Below are 25,151 nucleotides of genomic sequence, written 5' to 3' on the forward strand. Positions count from 1 at the left end.
ACGGTTCTGCTAAGTAGGTTATTAGCATATGGTCCTCGAATCACAAAGATCCAGAATTTCTACTTTTCTACTTTTCTTTTACTCATGGCTAGGAATTTTCCAATCAATCCTGCCACCTGGGCTGTGAACGTCAGTTTCAATGTTAACCAGTAGGGGGCGCTGTGGCAAGCTCTGGTAAATGCTCTGACACATCACCGTAATATCAGCACCAGTGTCAATCTTGAACTTTACACGTGTGACATTCAGTGGGAGCTCAACATGCCACTGATCTTCAGAATCAGACTGATTGGTAACTGATCCTAAACAGATCCCCCTCTTCATCTTCTGCTGTAACTTCTTTGACCATTTTTTTGTTTTGCATGAAATCTCAAAATGCCCCATTTTCTTCCTGCATCTTTTGTCGGGTGCTGGATAATTTTCACTGTCATCATGGCTGCGGGTTACAACGTGAGCAATTTCCCTGTTTTGACTGGCTGTTTCTTTTTGTTGTGGCCGCCTGCAGTCAGCAGTGTTTGTTGTAACGCTGTGGTTTGCGTCTCACCTCACCAACGTCCTTCTCAGCTCCCGCGCGATGCTGCTTTATCTGCTGCGCGGTTTTTATCGCCTTCTCCAGTGTGTCGTAGTAAATATAAAATGTTATAGATTGATCTGAGTAAAATGTTGTGCAAAAGGTTGTGCAAGACAAATTGTGTCAGGAGCTTGTTTTCAATAAATGCTGTTCCTATGCAAGAACAATGGACAGAGGACCATATCTTGTCACCAGGTGGCCAAGGACAACACCCACGCCACAGGCCACAATCACTTGCTGCTCCCCACGAGTTTCCCTTGAGACACACACACACACACACACACACACATCTCACTGTGGACGCACACTCATTCTCAACTTGACACACATACACACACACACACACATCTCACTGTGGACGCACACACATTCTCAACTCCCCTTCTACTGGTCGGGTGCCAAGGGCAGAGGACTCTGCCGTGCACCAATGGGGCATCTGCTCTGGACAGAGCAGACCCGCCTCCTACGCCTCGGGAACCAATCAAGGGACTAGAAGAAGGACCCCTTCCTTTATGTTACATTGTATAAAGTAATGCTGTAAACTCTTTTAATCATCCTTCTCAACTGTCTCCATAAGAGGCAATTGATTGGGTCCATGCATAGGGCCCATGCATGTAGCTTGAGCAGTACCAGCTATCTCTGTTTTAATAAACTGCCTTTTGCTTAAGCAAATTCCTCTCTGTCTAGCGTCGTTGGTTTTGTACTTCCTCTCCAATTATGTGTTCACCAACAAATGTCAAGTCTGGCTTGAGCTGTAGCTTTTGTGAAACATCACTGTCCATACTGCCAATCACACAAATCCTGTCCCTTATTTGTTGGTCCTTTCTAGTTCCAAACTCCTTATTTGTTCGTCCTTTGTAGTTTCAAACTCGCAGTGTTCAGCTCATACAGATTCCTTACAAAAGATTCCACTGTCTCTCCCCCTTTTTTTGAATCCGTTAATAGAAACATGCTCATTCGTGAATCACGTTGCGCCGTGGCACAAAATGTTCATTTAGTTTATTGATCACCACATCATAGTCGAACTCATCATTAAAGTCATCAAAGGAGAATGCATTGTAGACAATGTCTGCATCTTTCCCCCTGGGCATAAAGTAGTGAATTCACCTGCACCACACCGGCCTCCTTATCCAGTTTCGATGCCACTCGAAAACGGGAAAAACGTTAGCTGTGTTGGAATACCCACACTAACATACTGCATACTACATACTAATAGTTAATTTTAGTATACTGTAAATGAACGGTATCCTTTCAGTTGACAGTACTAGCGCTACGCCTGTCTACCGGAAGTTGATGCTGTTGCTATGCAACCTCTTGCTAGCTTGTTAGCATAACAAATTACTAGCTAGACATTTTATGACTTCGGGTGTGTTTTGTAAATTCAATCTGGAGTGCCAGAGTGTGCTCTGGGCATTCGTAAATTCAGAGCGTTGTCAGATTGTCAGTTCGTAAATTCAGAGCGTTTCGCTCTTGGAGCATTCAGAGCGCACACTGGACGCTCTGGCCGAGGAGTAGGGTTGATCCAACGTTGGCTAGCTTGACACAAATGAGAGAACAGCTCACTCTGACCATTCTACTCGCCCTAGCAGAGCTGGTTAGGCTGTTTTCATGTTATCCAGAGCGTTGGTGACTGTAACTGTGCTCTTAGCAACAATTTAATTACGATTTTTTGCAGACGTTTACTGACACATGCCATATTCAATGGGTGTTGAGCATTCGTAAATTAATCAGTTATTCTGCGCTCTGTCACACTCAGACAAGAGTGCTCTGAAATCGGAGTAGATAGCCAGAGCGAATTTACGAACACACCCGAATTAACAATGTCCATTGAGAACGCACAATGACTATACCACTTAGCTAAGCTAAGAATGAGGTGAATAATCAAGTCAATAAACTTTGGGTAGTTAGTTAGATAGCATATAGTTAATATACTGCCAAGTTTGATGTATTAGTAGCCAACTAACGTTAGGTTGCTCGCTAACATACCAGCACATACTGCTGTAATGATATGTTATGCGGTTCGTAAGGATAGCGTAGCTAACAAATTATCAGCCAACATAACGTGTAACGTAACTTATTTGAAAAGTAATTACTTTATTACATTGCTCCACATTTTCTTAACATTTGTCATAATTAGTTAAAGCAGTGAATTTGGATCCGCTCTCGTCGGACTTCGGCTGCATATTTTCCACCATTTTCTTCTAATCTGAAAATATTGTGAAGTCACACCCATTTTCGGAAGAATTGCATTATGGGCCCTCAAAGAACGGAAATAGTGTCCACTGCTTGTATACTTTGTATTTTGGCGAATGTAGTACGACATCCAGGAACTTATGGCATACTAACTATAACCATACTATGACCAATAAGCATACTACATACTCAATTTACGTCACAAATAGTAGGGTTAATGAGGTTAGTATGAGTATTCGAACACAGCTGTTGTCTCCAGATCAGACACGCCGACGGCTGCGAGAAATCAAACGGCTCTGGTGGGTTTAATTTCCAAATTTTCCTCAGTAATCTTCGGCGTGTGAGTTCTATAATTCTGACACCATGTCATGATGGAGACCAGGCAGTGAATTATCTGGTTTAGTTATGTTTAATAACTCTTAAATCAGACAAATAACATGCAGTCCACCGAGCTACTATCTGCTAGTCCTTATTGCTAGGTTAGTCATATTAGCGTAGTTCGCTAGGTCAGTCACATCCGGTTATGACGTTGACACACATAACCAATCAATTACGGGGATAACTATCAGACATCACTACACTTATTATTAATTTTTTGATGTTCTGTTTTGCCATTTATGAATATGTTATTCAATGCGTTTCTATGGGTGATAGCAGTAAAGACCAAATTCAATGTTTCATCCAATATTTTGGTATCTTTTTTTTATACTTACAAGGGTCCTAAAATTCCAAATCAAATGGCTAAATGATACATTTGATGACCATCTTAAAACAATTCCATATGTTAACTTAGTAGATATTGCGATCTAAGGGCTTTTAAAGACTGAATAACACAATACAAAATAAACCAGGGTAATTTATATACAGGCAACGGCAGGGGTGTCATGCACCACAAACATCTGAGGGTGCACAAAGTACGTGAGGTTCGCTGAAACAGCTTTTTCTTGCAATCTATAGCCATAATCATTATGCTTAATTCTATGTAAAAAATGTATATATATATATATATATATGTCTATTTTTCTGCATATCTAAGTATTTCTCTTGAGCTGTCTGTACCCTCCTGACTGGTGGTTCTTTTTTTTAAAGAAACGAAATCTGCTTCTCTGCATCTCTGCTAAAATCTGGGTAAAAGATTGAAAGGAATGTGATTATTATTTATATTATATATATATATATATATATATATATATATATATATATATATATATATATATATATATATATATATATATATATATATATATATATATATTATATATACACAGTGGGGAAAAAAAGTATTTAGTCAGCCACCAATTGTGCAAGTTCTCCCACTTAAAAAGATGAGAGAGGCCTGTAATTTTCATCATAGGTACACGTCAACTATGACAGACAAAATTAGAAAAAAAATCCAGAAAATCACATTGTAGGATTTTTAATGAATTTATTTGCAAATTATGGTGGAAAATAAGTATTTGGTCACCTACAAACAAGCAAGATTTCTGGCTCTCACAGACCTGTAACTTCTTCTTTAAGAGGCTCCTCTGTCCTCCACTCGTTACCTGTATTAATGGCACCTGTTTGAACTTGTTATCAGTATAAAAGAGACCTGTCCACAACCTCAAACAGTCACACTCCAAACTCCACTATGGTCAAGACCAAAGAGCTGTCAAAGGACACCAGAAACAAAATTGTAGACCTGCACCAGGCTGGGAAGACTGAATCTGCAATAGGTCAGCAGCTTGGTTTGAAGAAATCAACTGTGGGAGCAATTATTAGGAAATGGAAGACATACAAGACCACTGATAATCTCCCTCGATCTGGGGCTCCACGTAAGATCTCACCCCGTGGGGTCAAAATGATCACAAGAACGGTGAGCAAAATTCCCAGAACCACACGGGGGGACCTAGTGAATGACCTGCAGAGAGCTGGGACCAAAGTAACAAAGCCTACCATCAGTAACACACTACGCCGCCATGGACTCAAATCCTGCAGTGCCAGACGTGTCCCCCTGCTTAAGCCAGTACATGTCCAGGCCCGTCTGAAGTTTGCTAGAGTGCATTTGGATGATCCAGAAGAGGATTGGGAGAATGTCATATGGTCAGATGAAACCAAAATAGAACTTTTTGGTAAAAACTCAACTCGTCGTGTTTGGAGGACAAAGAATGCTGAGTTGCATCCAAAGAACACCATACCTACTGTGAAGCATGGGGGTGGAAACATCATGCTTTGGGGCTGTTTTTCTGCAAAGGGACCAGGACGACTGATCCGTGTAAAAGAAAGAATAAATGGGGCCATGTATCGTGAGATTTTGAGTGAAAACCTCCTTCCATCAGCAAGGGCATTGAAGATGAAACGTGGCTGGGTCTTTCAGCATGATAATGATCAAAAACACACCGCCCGGGCAATGAAGGAGTGGCTTCGTAAGAAGCATTTCAAGGTCCTGGAGTGGCCTAGCCAGTGTCCAGATCTCAACCCCATAGAAAATCTTTGGAGGGAGTTGAAAGTCCGTGTTGCCCAGCGACAGCCCCAAAACATCACTGCTCTAGAGGAGATCTGCATGGAGGAATGGGCCAAAATACCAGCAACAGTGTGTGAAAACCTTGTGAAGACTTACAGAAAACGTTTGACCTGTGTCATTGCCAACAAAGGGTATATAACAAAGTATTGAGAATCTTTTGTTATTGACCAAATACTTATTTTCCACCATAATTTGCAAATAAATTCATAAAAAATCCTACAATGTGATTTTCTGGATTTTTTTCTCATTTTGTCTGTCATAGTTGACGTGTACCTATGATGAAAATTACAGGCCTCTCTCATCTTTTTAAGTGGGAGAACTTGCACAATTGGTGTCTGACTAAATACTTTTTTCCCCCACTGTATATATATATATATATATATATATATATATATTTACATTTACATTTATGTCATTTAGCAGACGCTCTTATCCAGAGCGACTTACAAATTGGTGCATTCACCTTATAGCCAGTGGGATAACCACTTTACAATGTTTTTTTTTGGGGGGTGTGGTAAGGGGGTAGAATGATTACTTTATCCTATCCCAGGTATTCCTTAAAGAGGTGGGGTTTCAAATGTCTCCGGAAGGTGGTGAGTGACTCCGCTATCCTGCCGTCGTGAGGGAGCTTGTTCCACCATTGGGGTGCCAGAGCAGCGAACAGTTTTGACTGGGCTGAGCGGGAACTGTGCTTCCGCAGAGGTAGGGGAGCCAGCAGGCCATAGGTGGATGAACGCAATGCCCTCGTTTGGGTGTAGGGACTGATCAGAGCCTGAAGGTACGGAGGTGCCGTTCCCCTCACAGCTCCTTAGGCAAGCACCATGGTCTTGTAGCAGATGCGAGCTTCAACTGGAAGCCAGTGGAGTGTGCGGAGGAGCGGGGTGACGTGAGAGAACTTGGGAAGGTTGAACACCAGACGGGCTGCGGCATTCTGAATGAGTTGTTGGGGTTTAATGGCACAGGCAGGGAGCCCAGCCAACAGTGAGTTGCAGTAATCCAGACGGGAGATGACAAGTGCCTGGATTAGGACCTGTGCCGCTTCCTGTGTAAGGCAGGGTCGTACTCTCCGAATGTTGTAGAGCATGAACCTACAGGATCGGGTCACCGCCTTGATGTTAGCGGAGAACAACAGGGTGTTGTCCAGGGTCACGCCAAGGCTCTTCGCACTCAGGGAGGAGGACACAACGGAGTTGCCAACCGTGATGGCGAGATCATGGAACGGGCAGTCCTTCCCCGGGAGGAAGAGCAGCTCCGTCTTGCCAAGGTTCAGCTTGAGGTGGTGATCCGTCATCCATACTGATATGTCTGCCAGACATGCAGAGATGCGATTCGCCACCTGGTTATCAGAAGGGGGAAAGGAGAAGATGAAATGTGTGTCGTCTGCGTAGCAATGATAGGAGAGGCCATGTGAGGATATGACAGAGCTAAGTGATTTGGTGTATAGCGAGAATAGGAGAGGGCCTAGAACTGAACCCTGGGGGACACCAGTGTTGAGAGCACGTGGTGCGGAGACAGCTTCTCGCCACCCCACTTGGTAGGAGCGACCGGTCAGGTAGGACGCAATCCAAGAGTGAGCCGCGCCGGAGATGCCCAGCTCGGAGAGGGTGGAGAGGAGGATCTGATGGTTCACAGTATCAAAGGCAGCAGACAGGTCTAGAAGGACAAGAGCAGAGGAGAGAGAGTTAGCTTTAGCAGTGCGGAGAGCCTCCGTGACACAGAGAAGAGCAGTCTCAGTTGAATGACCAGTCTTGAAACCTGACTGGTTTGGATCAAGAAGGTCATTCTGAGAGAGATAGCAAGAGAGTTGGCTAAAGACGGCACGCTCAATAGTTTTGGAGAGAAAACAAAGAAGGGATACTGGTCTGTAGTTGTTGACATCAGAGGGATCGAGTGTTGGTTTTTTGAGAAGGGGTGCAACTCTCGCTCTCTTGAAGACGGAAGGGACATAGCCAGCGGTCAAGGATGAGTTAATCAGCGAGGTGAGGTAAGGGAGAAGGTCACCGGAGATGGTCTGGAGAAGAGAGGAGGGGATAGGGTCAAGCGTGCAGGTTGTTGGGCGGCTGGCCGTCACAAGTCGCAAGATTTTATCTGGAGAGAGAGGGGAGAAAGAAGTCAAAGCATAGGGTAGGGCAGTGTGAGCAGGACCAGCAGTGTCATTTGACTTAACAAACGAGGATCGGATGTCGTCAACCTTCTTTTCAAAATGGTTGACGAAGTCATCCACAGAGAGGGAGGAGGGGGGGGGGCAGGAGGATTCAGCAGGGAGGAGAAGGTGGCAAAGAGCTTCCTAGGGTTAGAGGCAGATGCTTGGAATTTAGAGTGGTAGAAAGTGGCATTAGCAGCAGAAACAGATGAAGAAAAAGTGGAGAGGAGGGAGTGAAAAGATGCCAGGTCCGCAGGGAGTCTAGTTTTCCTCCATTTCCGCTCGGTTGCCCGGAGCCCTGTTCTGTGAGCTCGCAATGAGTCATCAAGCCACGGAGCTGGAGGGGAGGACCGAGCCGGCCGGGAGGATAGGGGACATAGAGAGTCAAAGGATGCAGAAAGGGAGGAGAGGAGGGTTGAGGAGGCAGAATCAGGAGATTGGAGGGAGAAGGGTTGAGCAGAGGGAAGATATGATAGGATGGAAGAGGAGAGAGTAGCGGGAGAGAGAGAGCGAAGGTTGCGACGGCGCATTACCATCTGAGTAGGGGCAGAGTGAGTAGTGTTGGAGGAGAGCGAGTGAGAAAAGGATACGAAGTAGTGGTCAGAGACATGGAGGGGAGTTGCAGTGAGATTAGTAGAAGAACAGCATCTAGTAAAGATGAGGTCAAGTGTATTGCCTGCCTTGTGAGTAGGGGGGGGGACGGTGAGAGGGTGAGGTCAAAAGAGGAGAGGAGTGGAAAGAAGGAGGCAGAGAGAAATGAGTCAAAGGTAGACGTAGGGAGGTTGAAGTCCCCCAGAACTGTGAGGGGTGAGCCATCCTCAGGAAAGGAACTTATCAAGGCGTCAAGCTCATTGATGAACTCTCCAAGGGAACCTGGAGGGCGATAAATGACAAGGATATTAAGCTTAAATGGGCTAGTGACTGTGACAGCATGGAATTCAAATGAGGAGATAGACAGATGGGTCAGGGGAAAAATAGAGAATGTCCACTTGGGAGAGATGAGGATTCCTGTGCCACCACCCCGCTGACCAGATGCTCTCGGGGTATGCGAGAACACATGTTCAGACGAGGAGAGAGCAGTAGGAGTAGCAGTGTTTTCAGTGGTAATCCATGTTTCCGTCAGCGCCAAGAAGTCGAGGGACTGGAGGGTAGCATAGGCTGAGATGAACTCTGCCTTGTTGGCAGCAGAACGGCAGTTCCAGAGGCTGCCTGAGACCTGGAACTCCACGTGGGTGGTGCGTGCAGGGACCACCAGGTTAGAGAGGCAGCAGCCACGCGGTGTGAGGCGTTTGTATAGCCTGTGCGGAGAGGAGAGAACAGGGATAGACAGAGGCATAGTTCACAGGCTGCAGAAAATGGCTACAATAATGCAAAGGAGATCGGAATGAAATTAACTAAACATCTGGGAAAGGAGAGAGCGGGGCCTCCCTCACCACAACACCCAAATATAACTCTCCCAACTTCCACCTCAGAAACTATAATTGTTGTAAACTACAGCGGTTCAATGTTTTCTAGGAATAGACTAACTTAGTTTATTCAGCTAGCTAACTAGGTACAGTATTCTTCCGTGAAAATCGTCCAGGGCACCTAGTCATAAGACGCCACAGCCAGCTAGCATGCCGGACTCCAACAACACGGTTTAGCACCAATAATCTATAGAATTCATATTTACACGTGCTTTGACCTCCATCAAATGGTAGTATGGCAGCCATATTGGATTTTGGACGCCATATTGGAGTTGAGGCAAAGTCCAGGGTGGACCCAAAGATAATCTGTGGTGACCCCCTCACTAAATTGCAAGAGTAGGGGCTAAAGATACAAAATCCTTCAACAAACTTTGGACCCCAGAAAATTGTAATTTGGATGTTTGAGCCCACTTGTGTGACGATTACAATAGCCACACATCAAAAGATGTAAAACTGTATGTATTTTTGGCTGTATGTATTCATGACCATACAGCACTGAATGAGAGCACATTTGACTTGGAAATGTGTCTATTAATCAGCTAGCCTGGCGGGTAGGATCGAATCCCCGAGCTGACAAGGTACAAATCTGCCGTTCTGCCCCTGAGCAAGGCAGTTAACCCACTGTTCCCCGGGCGCCGACGTCGTGGATGGCGATTAAGGCAGCCCCCTGCTCCTCTCTGATTCAGAGGGGTGGGGTTAAATGCGGAAGACACATTTCAGTTGAATGCATTCAGTTGTACAACTAACTAGGTATCCCCCTTTCCCTTACCAACGTTAAAGGTTATATTCATTGTTGATATTTCCGCCTGTTGTATCTCCTCTATCTCCTCCTCTATCCTGTTTACAGGTCTATATTTCCTAGATGCATTACGATATCCTAATGCTATTTCTTTGTGTATGTGGGGCATACAACTGACTTATGATACATAAGACTTAACATACAACTGACTACTTGTATTCCAAATTATAGCAATATCAGAGCTTGCAATATTGGGTTACATGAGTTTATGTGTCCCCCCCTCCAGCCAGGCATTATTCTGCACTTTTTCAGTTAAGGGGGTGTCTCACAATATCGATCAATTTAACAACTTTTACAGTAAAATATTTTTAAACAAACATCCATTTCATACAAGGGAGACATTAGAGATGTGAAAACACATGGTTTTGTTTTGTTCTACCTCAGGTGTCTCAACACTATTAGTTTACTTACAGTTGAAGTCGGAAGTTTACATACACTTAGGTTGGAGTCATTAAAACTTGTTTTTCAACCGCTCCACAAATTTCTTGTTAACAAACTATAGTTTTGGCAAGTCGGTTAGGACATCTACTTTGTGCATGACACAAGTACTTTTTCCAACAATTGTTTACAGACAGATTATTTCACTTATAATTCACTGTATCACAATTCCAGTGGGTCAGAAGTTTACATACACTAAGTAGAATGTGCCTTTAAAATGCTTGGAAAATTCCAGAAAATGATGTCATGGCTTTAGAAGCTTCTGATAGGCTAATTGACATAATTTGAGTCAATTGGAGGTCTACCTGTGGATGTATTTCAAAGCCTACCTTCAAACTCAGTGCCTCTTTGCTTGAAATCAGCCAAGACCTCAGAAAAAGAATTGTAGACCTCCACAAGTCTGGTTCATCCTTGGGAGCAATTCCCAAACACCTGAAGGTACCACGTTCATCTGTACAAACAATAATACGCAAGTATAAACACCATGGGACCACGCAGCCATCATACCGCTCAGGAAGGAGACGCGTTCTGTCTCCTAGAGATGAACATACTTTGGTGCGAAAAGTGCAAATCAATCCCAGAACAACAGCAAAGGACCTTGTGAAGATGCTAGAGGAAACAGGTACAAAGGTATCTATATCCACAGTAAAACGAGTCCTATATCGACATAACCTGAAAGGCCGCTCAGCTTGGAAGAAGCCACTGCTCCAAAATCGCCATAAAAAAGCCAGACTACGGTTTGCAACTGCACATGGGGACAAAGATCGTACTTTTTGGAGAAATGTCCTCTGGTCTGATGAAACAGAAATAGAACTGTTTGGCCATAATGACCATCGTTATGTTTGGAGGAAAAAGGGGGTAGCTTGCAAGCCGAAGAACACCATCCCAACCATGAAGCAAGGGGTGGCAGCATCATGCTGTGGGGGTGCTTTGCTGCAGGAGGGACTGGTGCACTTCACAAAATAGATGGCATCATGAGGAAGGAAAATTATGTGGATATATTGAAGCAACATCTCAAGACATCAGTCAGGAAGTTAAAGCTTGGTCACAAATGGGTCTTCCAAATGGACAATGACCCCAAGCATACTTCCAAAGTTGGGGCAAAATGGCTTAAGGACAACAAAGTCAAGGTATTGGAGTGGCAATCAGAAAGCCCTGACCTCAATCCTATAGAAAATGTGTGGGCAGAACTGAAAAAACGTGTGCGAGCAAGGAGTCCTACAAACCTGACTCAGTTACACCATTTTCTTTTTTGAGGAATGGGCCAAAATTAACCCAACTTATTGTGGGAAGCTTGTGGAAGGCTACCCGAAACGTTTGACCCAAGTTAAACAATTAAAAGGCAATGCTACCAAATACTAATTGAGTGTATGTAAACTTCTGACCCACTGGGAATGTGATGAAAGAAATAAAAGCTGAAATAAATCATTCTCTCTACTATTATTCTGACATTTCACATTCTTAAAATAAAGTGGTGATCCTAACTGACCTAAGACAGGGAATTTTTACTATGATTAAATGTCAGGAATTGTGAAAAACTGAGTTTAAATGTATTTGGCTAAGGTGTATGTAAACTTCAACTGTACACACTCTGTTAGAGCTAATAAAGAGAGACTAATCAATCAGATCGATGTCCGGCAGCAGGCCTGCATAAAGCTCTCCAAGCACTCTCATTCCACCTCTATAGTACCTCTTAACTCAGTGGAGCTGAGTGAGTGGGTAGGTATCTGTGTGTCTCTGGTAAGTCAGTCAGTCTGTCTGATGAGGTGGTTTTATGCCACATTACTTTTCTTCATCCCGGGACATAAAGCTTCAACCATCTTCTGCCACTGAGGGACAGCCCTGTGGACCTGGACCCTAGGACAGGAAGCCTGACAAGACAGACAGGATACCCTATAGGCCAGCTAGAGACAGACTGGACTGGGACCCCAGCAAGGGCTAACACCGGAACCTAGGGTAGCCAGACGTGAGTCCCTAGGACAGGAGACGCAAGGACAGCCCGATGGGATTCCGCTGACCACTCCTGGTCTTGTGTTCTTAGGACACCCAGGAGACTCTAGGACAGTCAGGAGACTAGGACAGTCAGGAGACTCTAGGACAGTCAGGAGACTAGGACAGTCAGGAGACTAGGACAGTCAGGAGACTAGGACACCCAGGAGACTAGGACACCCAGGAGACTAGGACAGTCAGGATACTCTAGGACAGTCAGGAGACACTAGGACAGTCAGGAGACTAGGACAGTTAGGAGAATAGGACAGTCAGGAGACTCTAGGACAGTCAGGAGACTCTAGGCCAGTCAGGAGACTAGGACAGTCAGGAGACTAGGACAGTCAGGAGACTAGGACAGTCAGGAGACTCTAGGACAGTCAGGAGACTAGGACAGTCAGGAGACTAGGACAGTCAGGAGACTAGGACACCCAGGAGACTCTAGGACAGTCAGGAGACTCTAGGACAGTCAGGAGACTAGGACAGTCAGGAGACTAGGACAGTCAGGAGACTCTAGGACAGTCAGGAGACTCTAGGACAGTCAGGAGACACTAGGACAGTCAGGAGACTAGGACAGTCAGGAGACTAGGACAGTCAGGAGACTCTAGGACAGTCAGGAGACTCTAGGACAGTCAGGAGATTAGGACAGTCAGGAGACTAGGACAGTCAGGAGACTCTAGGACAGTCAGGAGACTAGGACAGTCAGGAGACTCTAGGACAGTCAGGAGACTCTAGGACAGTCAGGAGACTAGGACAGTCAGGAGACTCTAGGACAGTCAGGAGACTAGGACAGTCAGGAGACTAGGACAGTCAGGAGACTAGGACAGTCAGGAGACTCTAGGACAGTCAGGAGACTAGGACAGTCAGGAGACTCTAGGACAGTCAGGAGACTAGGACAGTCAGGAGACTCTAGGACAGTCAGGAGACTCTAGGACAGTCAGGAGACTCTAGGACAGTCAGGAGATTAGGACAGTCAGGAGATTAGGACAGTCAGGAGACTCTAGGACAGTCAGGAGACTCTAGGACAGTCAGGAGACTAGGACAGTCAGGAGACTCTAGGACAGTCAGGAGACTAGGACAGTCAGGAGACTCTAGGACAGTCAGGAGACTCTAGGACAGTCAGGAGACTAGGACAGTCAGGAGACTAGGACAGTCAGGAGACTCTAGGACAGTCAGGAGACTAGGACAGTCAGGAGACTCTAGGACAGTCAGGAGACTCTAGGACAGTCAGGAGACACTAGGACAGTCAGGAGACTCTAGGACAGTCAGGAGACTAGGACAGTCAGGAGACTCTAGGACAGTCAGGAGACTAGGACAGTCAGGAGACTCTAGGACAGTCAGGAGACTAGGACAGTCAGGAGACTAGGACAGTCAGGAGACTCTAGGACAGTCAGGAGACTCTAGGACAGTCAGGAGACTCTAGGACAGTCAGGAGACTCTAGGACAGTCAGGAGACTAGGACAGTCAGGAGACTCTAGGACAGTCAGGAGACTAGGACAGTCAGGAGACTAGGACAGTCAGGAGACTAGGACAGTCAGGAGACTCTAGGACAGTCAGGAGACTCTAGGACAGTCAGGAGACTAGGACAGTCAGGAGACTCTAGGACAGTCAGGAGACTCTAGGACAGTCAGGAGACTAGGACAGTCAGGAGACTCTAGGACAGTCAGGAGACTCTAGGACAGTCAGGAGACTAGGACAGTCAGGAGACTCTAGGACAGTCAGGAGACTAGGACAGTCAGGAGACTCTAGGACAGTCAGGAGACTAGGACAGTCAGGAGACTCTAGGACAGTCAGGAGACTCTAGGACAGTCAGGAGACTCTAGGACAGTCAGGAGACTCTAGGACAGTCAGGAGACTAGGACAGTCAGGAGACTAGGACAGTCAGGAGACTCTAGGACAGTCAGGAGACTCTAGGACAGTCAGGAGACTAGGACAGTCAGGAGACTCTAGGACAGTCAGGAGACTCTAGGACAGTCAGGAGACTCTAGGACAGTCAGGAGACTCTAGGACAGTCAGGAGACTCTAGGACAGTCAGGAGACTAGGACAGTCAGGAGACTCTAGGACAGTCAGGAGACTCTAGGACAGTCAGGAGACTCTAGGACACCCAGGAGACTAGGACAGTCAGGAGACTAGGACAGTCAGGAGACTCTTATTTTTTACCCAGTTACACTTCTCAAAAGGCACCGCATTGGTGGAATGACCCATATACTGTAGGTTGGTTGGAAACTGCTTGAATACTATACCACTAGGTGGAATGACCCATATGCTGTAGGTTGGTTGGAAACTGCTTGAATACTATACCACTAGGTGGAATGACCCATATGCTGTAGGTTGGTTGGACATGGCTCAATGCTTTGTAAACTGCTTGAATACTATACCACTAGGTGGTTTCAGGCCCATATGCCGTTTACAAGAACAAACGTGGTTAGATCCTCAGAATTGTAAGGTATTCATATCATTAGTCAAAAGCGTCAATAATCATACATCACAGATAAGTATTTAATCACAAAACGTTTTATTCGTTTTAAGGATACAGTTGTCTATGTAGTGGTTTCAGGCTAGATTCTGTAGCGGTTGTTTTGGCAGAGGCGGAACTGTGTTAGAGCAGTCAAATCCACTAGAAGCTCCCGGTATTATACCTGAAGAGGACGTCGCCGTTGGCCGCATGGAGTCGCATTAAGATAAATCCCATGCAGCCTAGTTTACAAGTTGTAACACTGGAATGTGAGATGTAATCTACAGCTCCATAAGGCTGATAGAAATCCTCATTATTTTCTTTAATGATTTTCAATTTGAGCGTCATTATTTCTGCAGGCTAGGCCTGTGGCCTACACTTTCTCGTTGTGAACTTCTAAAGCGAGCGGGACGGGGTGTGGCTTCTGGCAATGATCACAAGAGCAGCTGCTCACTCACCTTTAAGGCCCCAACCGCAGTTACGCCCTCAGACGCCGCCAAAACATTAGCTATGCCGGTTAACGCATCGATCTGATTGAATCTAGGCCTCAGTTTGTGAAAAGATATTTACAATACATGTGACATCACTGTTGGCTGACATGTCTGTAACATCTGGTTTCACTGCATTACAATGTTGTTATAGGTCAGCCAATGACTATCATAGGATGCATCCCAAATAGAACCCTATTCCCTATATAGTGCACTACTTTTGACCAGGACCCATAGGGAATAGGGTGCCATTTGGGAATCATCAACAATAACGCAGGTTTACATCAAGATGACAGTCTTGACTGTCAGTTTTATGATTCAATGTTTAAGCGCATAACTTGGAATACACAATATGCGCACAATACTAGTCCTTGAATCCCCGGTGTAGGATTGGCTTAAACCCACGTAGATTTATGATTCCTGTACAACACGATGGTAGAATTATTGCGCTGTAGTTTTAGCACAAGATCATCCTGCTTCTTCTGCGGAGCAGTCAATGCCAGCATAGGTGAACTTCTCATACAGGGTGGTGTTGACATATGTCTATTGAACAACACACAGAGAAATAATGTTAATTATTAAATAATGTTAATTATTAAACTAATTCAGAAATAATAACAAGTAACAATAGGATTTTATTTAGAACACTGTTTTCATTGAAAGGTTAGAAAACATTCAGTTCACCTTACTACAGACCCTAGTGTATATAATATGAAACTCAAAAAGGTACATTTCCTGAAGAAAATGAAATGTGTGTTTGATTTACCTTCCGGTCCTCCAGCATCCGTTTGAGGGAGACCAGTATCTGTTGGAACGTTGGTCTCTCGCATGGCTTCTCTGTCCAGCACTGCCGCATCAGGTCATACCTGGACACGACCACACAGGAGAGGGGTGGTACACTGTATATCCGTATTATACATGGTGAATAATCTTGGATTCCAAATGTAGATGTTTTTACTAATAATGTATGTGTGTATATTCCTGTGATCTCTGCTCTGTAAGACGGTCCGTCTGTGGTACCTACACCTCATCGTCACAGTTGAGTGGTTTCTCCAGCCGGTAGCTCTGAGGGAGTTTCTCATACAGCTCAGCACAGGTCATCCCACAGTACGGAGTACCTCCTGATACACACACACACACACACAGGTCATCCCACAGTACGGAGTACCTCCTGATACACACACACACACACACACACACACACACACACACACACACACACACACACACAGGTCATCCCACAGTACAGAGTACCTCCTGATACACACACACTGTTATTTACACGCAACAGGACTATGAGACTCCATAGTAATGGAATGACTGACTAGGTTTCCCATTCTAGTCATTCTAGATGACAACAACAGCGCCGGAGAAGATGGCTGCCGTTTTACAGCCCTCTAACCAATTGTACTATTATGTGTGTTTTTCCGCGTTATTTGTAATTTATTTTGTACATAATGTTTCTGCCATCGTCTCTTATAACCAAAAAGAGCTTCTGGATATCAGAACAGCGATTACTCACCTCGTATTGGACGAAGATTTTTTCTTCAACGAGGCGGCCGCGAAGGATATCATACAGACACCCGACAAGGCCCAAATCCCCGTCATTCGCGTGAGGAAGAGACGGAGATATTGTGGACGTAGGTCAGGGTGCCTTGTAAGGATCCGACGGCCAGCGAGTAAACTGCCTCTTCCATCAATCCTATTAGCCAACGTTCAATCATTTGATAATAAATTGGACGACTTAAGATTACGGTTATCCTACCAACGGGACATTAAAAACTGTAATATCTTATGTTTCACCGAGTCGTGGCTGAACGACGACAATGATAACATTCAGCTAGCAGGCTATACGCTACATCGGCAGGACAGAACGTCTGACTCTGGTAAGACAAGGGGTGGTGGTCTGTGTATATTTGTAAACAACAGCTGGTGCACAAAATCAAATACTAAGGAAGTCTCGAGGTTTTGCTCGCCTGAGGTAGAGTATCTTATGATAAGCTGTAGACCACACTATTTACCAAGAGAGTTTTCATCTATATTTTTCATAGCTGTCTATTTACCACCACAAACCAATGCTGGCATTAAGATTGCACTGAATGAGTTGTACAAGGCCATTAATCAACAGGAAAACGCTCATCCAGATGCAGCGCTCCTAGTGGCTGGGGACTTTAATGCAGGGAAACTTAAATCCGTTCTACCTAATTTCTACCAGCATGTTAAATGTGCAACCAGAGGAAAAAAAACTCTAGACCACCTTTACTCCACACACAGAGACGCATACAAAGCTCTCCCTCGCCCTCCATTTGGCAAATCTGACCATAACTCTATCCTCCTGATTCCTGCTTATAAGCAAAAACTAAAGCAGGAAGCACCAGTGACTCGGTTAATAAAAAAGTGGTCAGATGACGCAGATGCTAAGCTACAGGACTGTTTTGCTAGCACAGACTGGAACATGTTCCGGGATTCTTCAGACAGCATTGAGGAGTACACCACATCAGTCACTGGCTTCATCAATAAGTGCATCGATGATGTCGTCCCCCACAGTGACCGTACGTACATACCCCCAACCAGAAGCCATGGATTACAGGAAACATCCGCACTGAGCTAAAGGGTAGAGCTGCCGCTTTCAAGGAACGGGATTCTAACCCGGACGCATATAAGAAATCCCGCTATGACCTCCGACGAACCATCAAACAGGCAAAGAGTCAATACAGGACTAAGATTGAATCGTACTACACTGGCTCTGACGCTCGTCGGATGTGGCAGGGCTTGAAAACTATTACAGACTACAAAGGGAAGCACAGCCGCGAGCTGCCCAGTGACACAAGCCTACCAGACGAGCTAAACCACTTCTATGCTCGCTCGAGGCAAGCAACACTGAAGCATGCATGAGAGCACCAGCTGTTCCGGATGACTATGTGATCACGCTCTCCGTAGCTGATGTGAGTAAGACTTTTAAGCAGGTCAACATTCACAAGGCCGCAGGGCCAGACGGATTACCAGGACGTGTACTCCGAGCATGTGCTGACCAACTGGCAAGTGTCTTCACTGACATTTTCAACATGTCCCTGACTGAGTCTGTAATACCAACATGTTTCAAGCAGACCACCATAGTCCCCGTGCCCAAGGACTCTAAGATAACCTGCCTAAATGACTACCGACCCGTAGCACTGACGTCTGTAGCCATGAAGTGCTTTGAAAGGCTGGTCATGGCTCACATCAACAGCATTATCCCAGAAACCCTAGACCCACTCCAATTTGCATACCGCCCCAACAGATCCACAGATGATGCAATCTCTATTGCACTCCACACTGCCCTTTCCCACCTGGACAAGAGGAACACCTACGTGAGAATGCTATTCATTGACTACAGCTCAGCATTCAACACCATAGTGCCCTCTAAGCTCATCACTAAGCTAAGGATCCTGGGACTAAACACCTCCCTCTGCAACTGGATCCTGGACTTCCTGACGGGCCGCCCCCAGGTGGTAAGGGTAGGTAACAACACATCTGCCACACTGATCCTCAACACGGGGGCCCCTCAGGGTGCGTGCTCAGTCCCCCTCCTGTACTCTCTGTTCACCCATGACTGCATGGCCAGGCACGACTCCAACACCATCATTAAGTTTGCCGACGACACAACAGTGGTAGGCCTGATCACCGACAACGATGAGACAGCCTATAGGGAGGAGGTCAGAGATCTGGCCGTGTGGTGCCAGGACAACAACCTCTCCCTCAACGTGACCAAGACAAAGGAGATGATTGTGGACTACAGGGAAAAAAAGAGGACTGAGCACGCCCCCATTCTCATCGACGGGGCTGTTGTGGAACAGGTTGAGAGCTTCAAGTTCCTTGGTGTCCACATCACCAACGAACTATCATGGTCCAAACACACCAAGACAGTCGTGAAGAGGGCACGACAAAGCCTATTCCCCCTCAGGAGACTGAAAAGATTTGGCATGGGTCCTCAGATCCTCAAAAAATTATACAGCTGCACCATCGAGAGCATCCTGACTGGTTGCATCACCGCCTGGTATGGCAACTGCTTGGCCTCCGACCGCAAGGCACTACAGAGGGTAGTGCGTACGGCCCAGTACATCACTGGGGCAAAGCTTCCTGCCATCCAGGACCTCTATACCAGGCGGTGTCAGAGGAAGGCCCTCAAAATTGTCAAAGACTCCAGCCACCCTAGTCATAGACTGTTCTCTCTGCTACCGCACGGCAAGCGGTACCGGAGTGCCAAGTCTAGGTCCAAAAGACTTCTCAACAGCTTCTACCCCCAAGCCATAAGACTCCTGAACAGCTAATCATGGCTACACGGACTATTTGCACTGCCCCCCCACCCCATCCTTTTTACGCTGCTGCTACTCTGTTAAGTATTTATGCATAGTCACTTTAACTCTACCCGCATGTACATATTACCTCAACTACCTCAACTAGCCGGTGTCCCCGTACATTGACTCTGCACCGGTACCCCCCTGTATATATAGCCTCCCTACTGTCACTTTATTTTACTTCTGCTCTTTTTTTCTCAACACTTTTTTTTGTTGTTGTTTTATTTTTATTTATTTTTTTTTAAAATAAATGCACTGTTGCTTAAGGGCTGTAAGTAAGCATTTCACTGTAATGTCTGCACCTGTTGTATTCGGCGCATGTGACCAATACAATTTGATTTGATTTGATTTGATTTCTGTATTGTAGGCCGTCATTGTAAGTAGACTGTAATTGTAAAAAAAAGATTTTGTTCTTAACTGACTTGCCTAGTTAAATAAAGGTTAAATAAAAAAATAAAAAATCAGACTCCACTTCACTCCAAACAGTACAGTGTATATATCATTTACCACACTGGATACAAACCTAAGCTCACTATCTCCCAGAGAAGTACACCATACGACCATCTGGGATTGAAGAGAGAAAGACAATCAGTTTTCAATTCATTGGTTCATATATGTGTATCTGGCACATGTTCAGTCTGCAACTTTCACTGTCAGTGGTAGGATGCAGTACTCACACATCACTATCAGTGGTAGGATGCCGTACTCACAGTCAGTGGTAGGATGCAGTACTCACACATCACAGTCAGTGGTAGGATGCAGTACTCACACATCACTGTCAGTGGTAGGATGCAGTACTCACACATCACAGTCAGTGGTAGGATGCAGTACTCACACATCACAGTCAGTGGTAGGATGCAGTACTCACACATCACAGTCAGTGGTAGGATGCAGTACTCACACATCACTGTCAGTGGTAGGATGCAGTACTCACACATCACTGTCAGTGGTAGGATGCAGTACTCACACATCACAGTCAGTGGTAGGATGCAGTACTCACACATCACTGTCAGTGGTAGGATGCAGTACTCACACATCACAGTCAGTGGTAGGATGCAGTACTCACACATCACTGTCAGTGGTAGGATGCAGTACTCACACATCACAGTCAGTGGTAGGATGCAGTACTCACACATCACTGTCAGTGGTAGGATGCAGTACTCACACATCACTATCAGTGGTAGGATGCAGTACTCACACATCAGTGGAAGGACGCAGTACTCACACGTCACTATCAGTGGTAGGACGCAGTACTCACACGTCACTATCAGTGGTAGGATGCAGTACTCACACGTCACTGTCAGTGGTAGGATTCAGTACTCACGTCACTATCAGTGGTAGGATGCGGTACTCACACGTCACTATCAGTGGTAGGATGCGGTACTCACACGTCACTATCAGTGGTAGGATTCAGTACTCACACGTCACTGTTGGTGGTATAGATACTGTAGGTCAGTGATTCTATGGCCATCCACCTGACAGGTAACCGTCCCTGTTTGAAAACACAGTAAAGAGACATGACTTTCTCAATCCACACAATAAAAATACATGTCTTTCTCAATCCACACAATAAAAAGACATGTCTGTCTCAACACACACAGTAAAGATGTCTTTGTGAATAACAAAGTTTCAGCACCAGGGCTAATAAGAGTGGTGCTAGTGGGCAGCCCTCGTGCGTCCCTCCGCCCAACTGGAAGGCAGGCTAGGTGACTGCCTTCTGTTTGTGACCACAGCGGCCTGAGAGGATCATTTAGTGTGAATTTATGTTGACGTTGAAGTTTGTCAGCTTCAGAGACTCTTACCATGGTCTTCTTCACATAGACCTCCTGCCCTCTGGAGAGACCGAAGTCGGCTATCTTGGCCCCTAAGCTCTCTCCCACCAGGATGTTTCTGGCTGCCAGGTCTCTGTGGATGAACTAGACATGGGAAAAGATCTGGTCAGATTATTCAACTCACAAGAATAAATCCTCTGTGCAATGCCTTATGGGATGTGATGAGTAAAAGCTAGATCTCTTGTCTCTGGGGTCTGACACTGACCTAGCCTGGTACCACAGAGAGACACTGAAGTAGCCTGGTACCACAGAGAGACACTGACCTAGCCTGGTACCACAGAGAGACAATGACCTAGCCTGGTACCACAGAGAGACACTGACCTAGCCTGGTACCACAGAGAGACACTGACCTACCCTGGTACCACAGAGAGACACTGACCTAGCCTGGTACCACAGGGAGACACTGACCTAGCCTGGTACCACAGAGAGACACTAACCTAGCCTGGTACCACAGAGAGACACTGACCTAGCCTGGTACCACAGGGAGACACTGACCTAGCCTGGTACCACAGAGAGACACTGACCTAGCCTGGTACCACAGAGAGACACTGACCTAGCCTGGTACCACAGAGAGGCACTAACCTAGCCTGGTACCACAGAGAGACACTAACCTAGCATGGTACCACAGAGAGACACTGACCTAGCCTGGTACCACAGAGAGACACTAACCTAGCCTGGTCCCACGCTAAGTGACAATAAGTGACAGGAGTTGGCAAGAGAGTGCAGCCGATGTGAAATGGCTAGCTAGTTAGCAGTGCGCACTAGTAGCGTTCAGTCGGTGACGTCACCTGCTTTGAGACCTAGAATTAAATGTTTCCCTTGCTTCGCAAAAAACGCAGCTTTTGTGGAGTGACAGGTAACGATGCCTTTTTTATTTTTTTTATTTTTTTATTTCACCTTTATTTAACCAGGTAAGCCAGTTGAGAACAGGTTCTCATTTACAACTGCGACCTGGCCAAGATAAAGCAAAGTAGTGCAATAAAAACAACACAGAATTACATATGGGGTAAAAAAAACATAAAGTCAGAAATACAACAGAAAATATATATACAGTGTGTGCAAATGTAGCAAGTTATGGAGGTAAGGCAATAAATAGGCTATAGTGCAGAATAATTACAATAGTATTAACACTGGAATGCTAGATGTGCAAGAGATTATGTGCAAATAGAGATACTGGGGTGCAAAAGAGCAAAATAAATAACAATATAGGGATGAGGTAGTTGGGCGGGCTAATTTCAGATGGGCTGTGTACAGGTGCAGTGATCGGTAAGGTGCTCTGACAACTGATGCTTAAAGTTATTGAGGGAGATAAGAGTCTCCAGCTTCAGAGATTTTTGCAATTCGTTCCAGTCATTGGCAGCAGAGAACTGGAAGGAATGGCGGCCAAAGGAGGTGTTGGCTTTGGGAATGACCAGTGAGATATACCTGCTGGAGCGCAGACTACGGGTGGGTGCTGCTATGGTGACCAATGAGCTAAGATAAGGCGGGGATTTGCCTAGCAGTGATTTATAGATGGCCTGGAGCCAGTGGGTTTGACGACGGACATGTAGTGAGGACCAGCCAACAAGAGCGTACAGGTCACAGTGGTGGGTAGTGTATGGGGCTTTGGAGACAAAACGGATGGCACTGTGATAGACTACATCCAATTTGCTGAGTAGAGTGTTGGAGGCTATTTTGTAAATGACATCGCCGAAGTCAAGGATCGGTAGGATAGTCAGTTTTACGAGGGCATGTTTGGCAGCATGAGTGAAGGAGGCTTTGTTGCGAAATAGGAAGCCGATTCTAGATTTAACTTTGGATTGGAGATTCTTTATGTGAGTCTGGAAGTTGAGTTTACAGTCTAACCAGACACCTAGATATTTGTAGTTGTCCACATACTCTAGGTCAGACCCGTCGAGAGTGGTGATTCTAGTCGGGTGGGCGGGTGCTAGCAGCGTTCGATTGAAAAGCATGCATTTAGTTTTACTAGTGTTTAAGAGCAGTTGAAGGCTACTGAAGGATTGTTGTATGGCATTGAAGCTCGTTTGGAGGTTTGTTAACACAGTGTCCAATGAAGGGCCAGATGTATACAAAATGGTGTCGTCTGCGTAGAGGTGGATCTGAGAGTCACCAGCAGCAAGAGCGACATCATTGATATACACAGAGAAAAGTGTCGGCCCAAGAATTGAACCCTGTGGCACCCCCATAGAGACTGCCATAGGTCCAGACAACAGGCCCTCCGATTTGACACACTGAACTCTATCTGAGAAGTAGTTGGTGAACCAGGCGAGGCAGTCATTTGAGAAACCAAGGCTATTTAGTCTGCCAATAAGAATGCGGTGGTTGACAGAGTCGAAAGCCTTGGCCAGGTCGATGAAGACGGCTGCACAGTACTGTCTATTATCAATCGCGGTTATAATATCGTTTAGGACCTTGAGCGTGGCTGAAGTGCACCCGTGACCAGCTCGGAAACCGGATTGCATAGCGAAGAAGGTACGGTGGTATTCGAAATGGTCGATGATCTGTTTGTTAACTTGGCTTTCGAATACTTTCGAAAGGCAGGGCAGGATGGATATAGGTCTGTAGCAGTTTGGATCTAGAGTGTCACCCCCTTTGAAGAGGGGGATGACCGCGGCAGCTTTCCAATCTCTGGGGATCTCAGACGTTATGAAAGAGACAGTTGTCCATGAGTTCAGAGGGTCCCCGGTTCGAGCCCAGGTTGGCGCAAGGAGAGGGAAGGAAGCAACACTGCTACAAGAGCACAAACAGGTCTGGAACCAGGCTAACGCTAACCTGTTTCTGAGCCAGGTAGTCCATGCCGCGGGCCACGTCCGCAGCAAAGTGCAGCAGCTGTTGTGAGGTGAGGGTGGAGGCGGTGCTGTTAGCGATAGCGAAGGCCGGGTCAGTCTCCAACACTCTGCTCTTACGCAGGAAGTTCAACAGGTTGCCATGAGGGGCGAACTCTATGGCCAGGTACAGGTAGCCTGTAACAGAAAACACTGGTTAATAACAATTGAATCAGTTCATAGTACTCTATGGCCAGGTACAGGTAGCCTGGAGACAGAGAGAAGCAGGGAGCATTATGGCACTTCATTGCATCATTTTTCTCCCCATATTTATATTTCAGTATACAATACATTTTGGTTTGTTTGGATGAAACTGTGTTCACAGGCCCCCAGTAGGTTGATGATATTATTATATTACCTCTGTGTTCACAGGCTCCCAGTAGGTTGATGATGATATTATTATATTACCTCTGTGTTCACAGGCCCCCAGTAGGTTGATGATGTTATTATATTACCTCTGTGTTCACAGGCCCCCAGTAGGTTGATGATGTTATTATATTACCTCTGTGTTCACAGGCCCCCAGTAGGTTGATGATATTATTATATTACCTCTGTGTTCACAGGCCCCCAGTAGGTTGATTATATTATTATATTACCTCTGTGTTCACAGGCCCCCAGTAGGTTGATGATGTTATTATATTACCTCTGTGTTCACAGGCCCCCAGTAGGTTGATGATGTTATTATATTACCTCTGTGTTCACAGGCCCCCAGTAGGTTGATGATATTAATATATTACCTCTGTGTTCACAGGCCCCCAGTAGGTTGATGATGATGTTATTATATTACCTCTGTGTTCACAGGCCCCCAGTAGGTTGATGATGATATTATTACATTACCTCTGTGTTCACAGGCTCCCAGTAGGTTGATGATGTTATTATATTACCTCTGTGTTCACAGGCCCCCAGTAGGTTGATTATATTATTATATTACCTCTGTGTTCACAGGCCCCCAGTAGGTTGATGATATTATTCTATTACCTCTGTGTTCACAGGCCCCCAGTAGGTTGATGATATTATTATATTACCTCTGTGTTCACAGGCCCCCAGTAGGTTGATGATGTTATTATATTACCTCTGTGTTCACAGGCTCCCAGTAGGTTGATGATATTATTATATT

The 25,151-nt window shown here is 45.6% G+C and overlaps 1 protein-coding gene across 1 annotated transcript in view; it reads right to left on the reverse strand.

Annotated features, from left to right (window-relative positions):
• Positions 1-14,639: 14,639 nt before the first annotated feature.
• The window catches only part of LOC121581828 (tyrosine-protein kinase receptor Tie-2-like), a 68,556-nt gene continuing 58,044 nt past the window's right edge, over positions 14,640-25,151 (reverse strand). Inside the window, exons 21-27 of the mRNA XM_041897190.2 lie at positions 23,982-24,172; positions 21,180-21,293; positions 20,799-20,869; positions 19,901-19,941; positions 16,065-16,161; positions 15,807-15,906; positions 14,640-15,583 (exon numbers count right to left, since the gene is read on the reverse strand). Coding sequence (XP_041753124.2) covers positions 15,509-15,583; positions 15,807-15,906; positions 16,065-16,161; positions 19,901-19,941; positions 20,799-20,869; positions 21,180-21,293; positions 23,982-24,172 — 689 coding nt within the window. The 3' untranslated portion in view covers positions 14,640-15,508. The remainder of the gene's footprint in view (positions 15,584-15,806; positions 15,907-16,064; positions 16,162-19,900; positions 19,942-20,798; positions 20,870-21,179; positions 21,294-23,981; positions 24,173-25,151) is intronic.

Source organism: Coregonus clupeaformis, chromosome 15 (genome assembly GCF_020615455.1).
Source record: "Coregonus clupeaformis isolate EN_2021a chromosome 15, ASM2061545v1, whole genome shotgun sequence".
Lineage (NCBI taxonomy): Eukaryota > Metazoa > Chordata > Actinopteri > Salmoniformes > Salmonidae > Coregonus > Coregonus clupeaformis.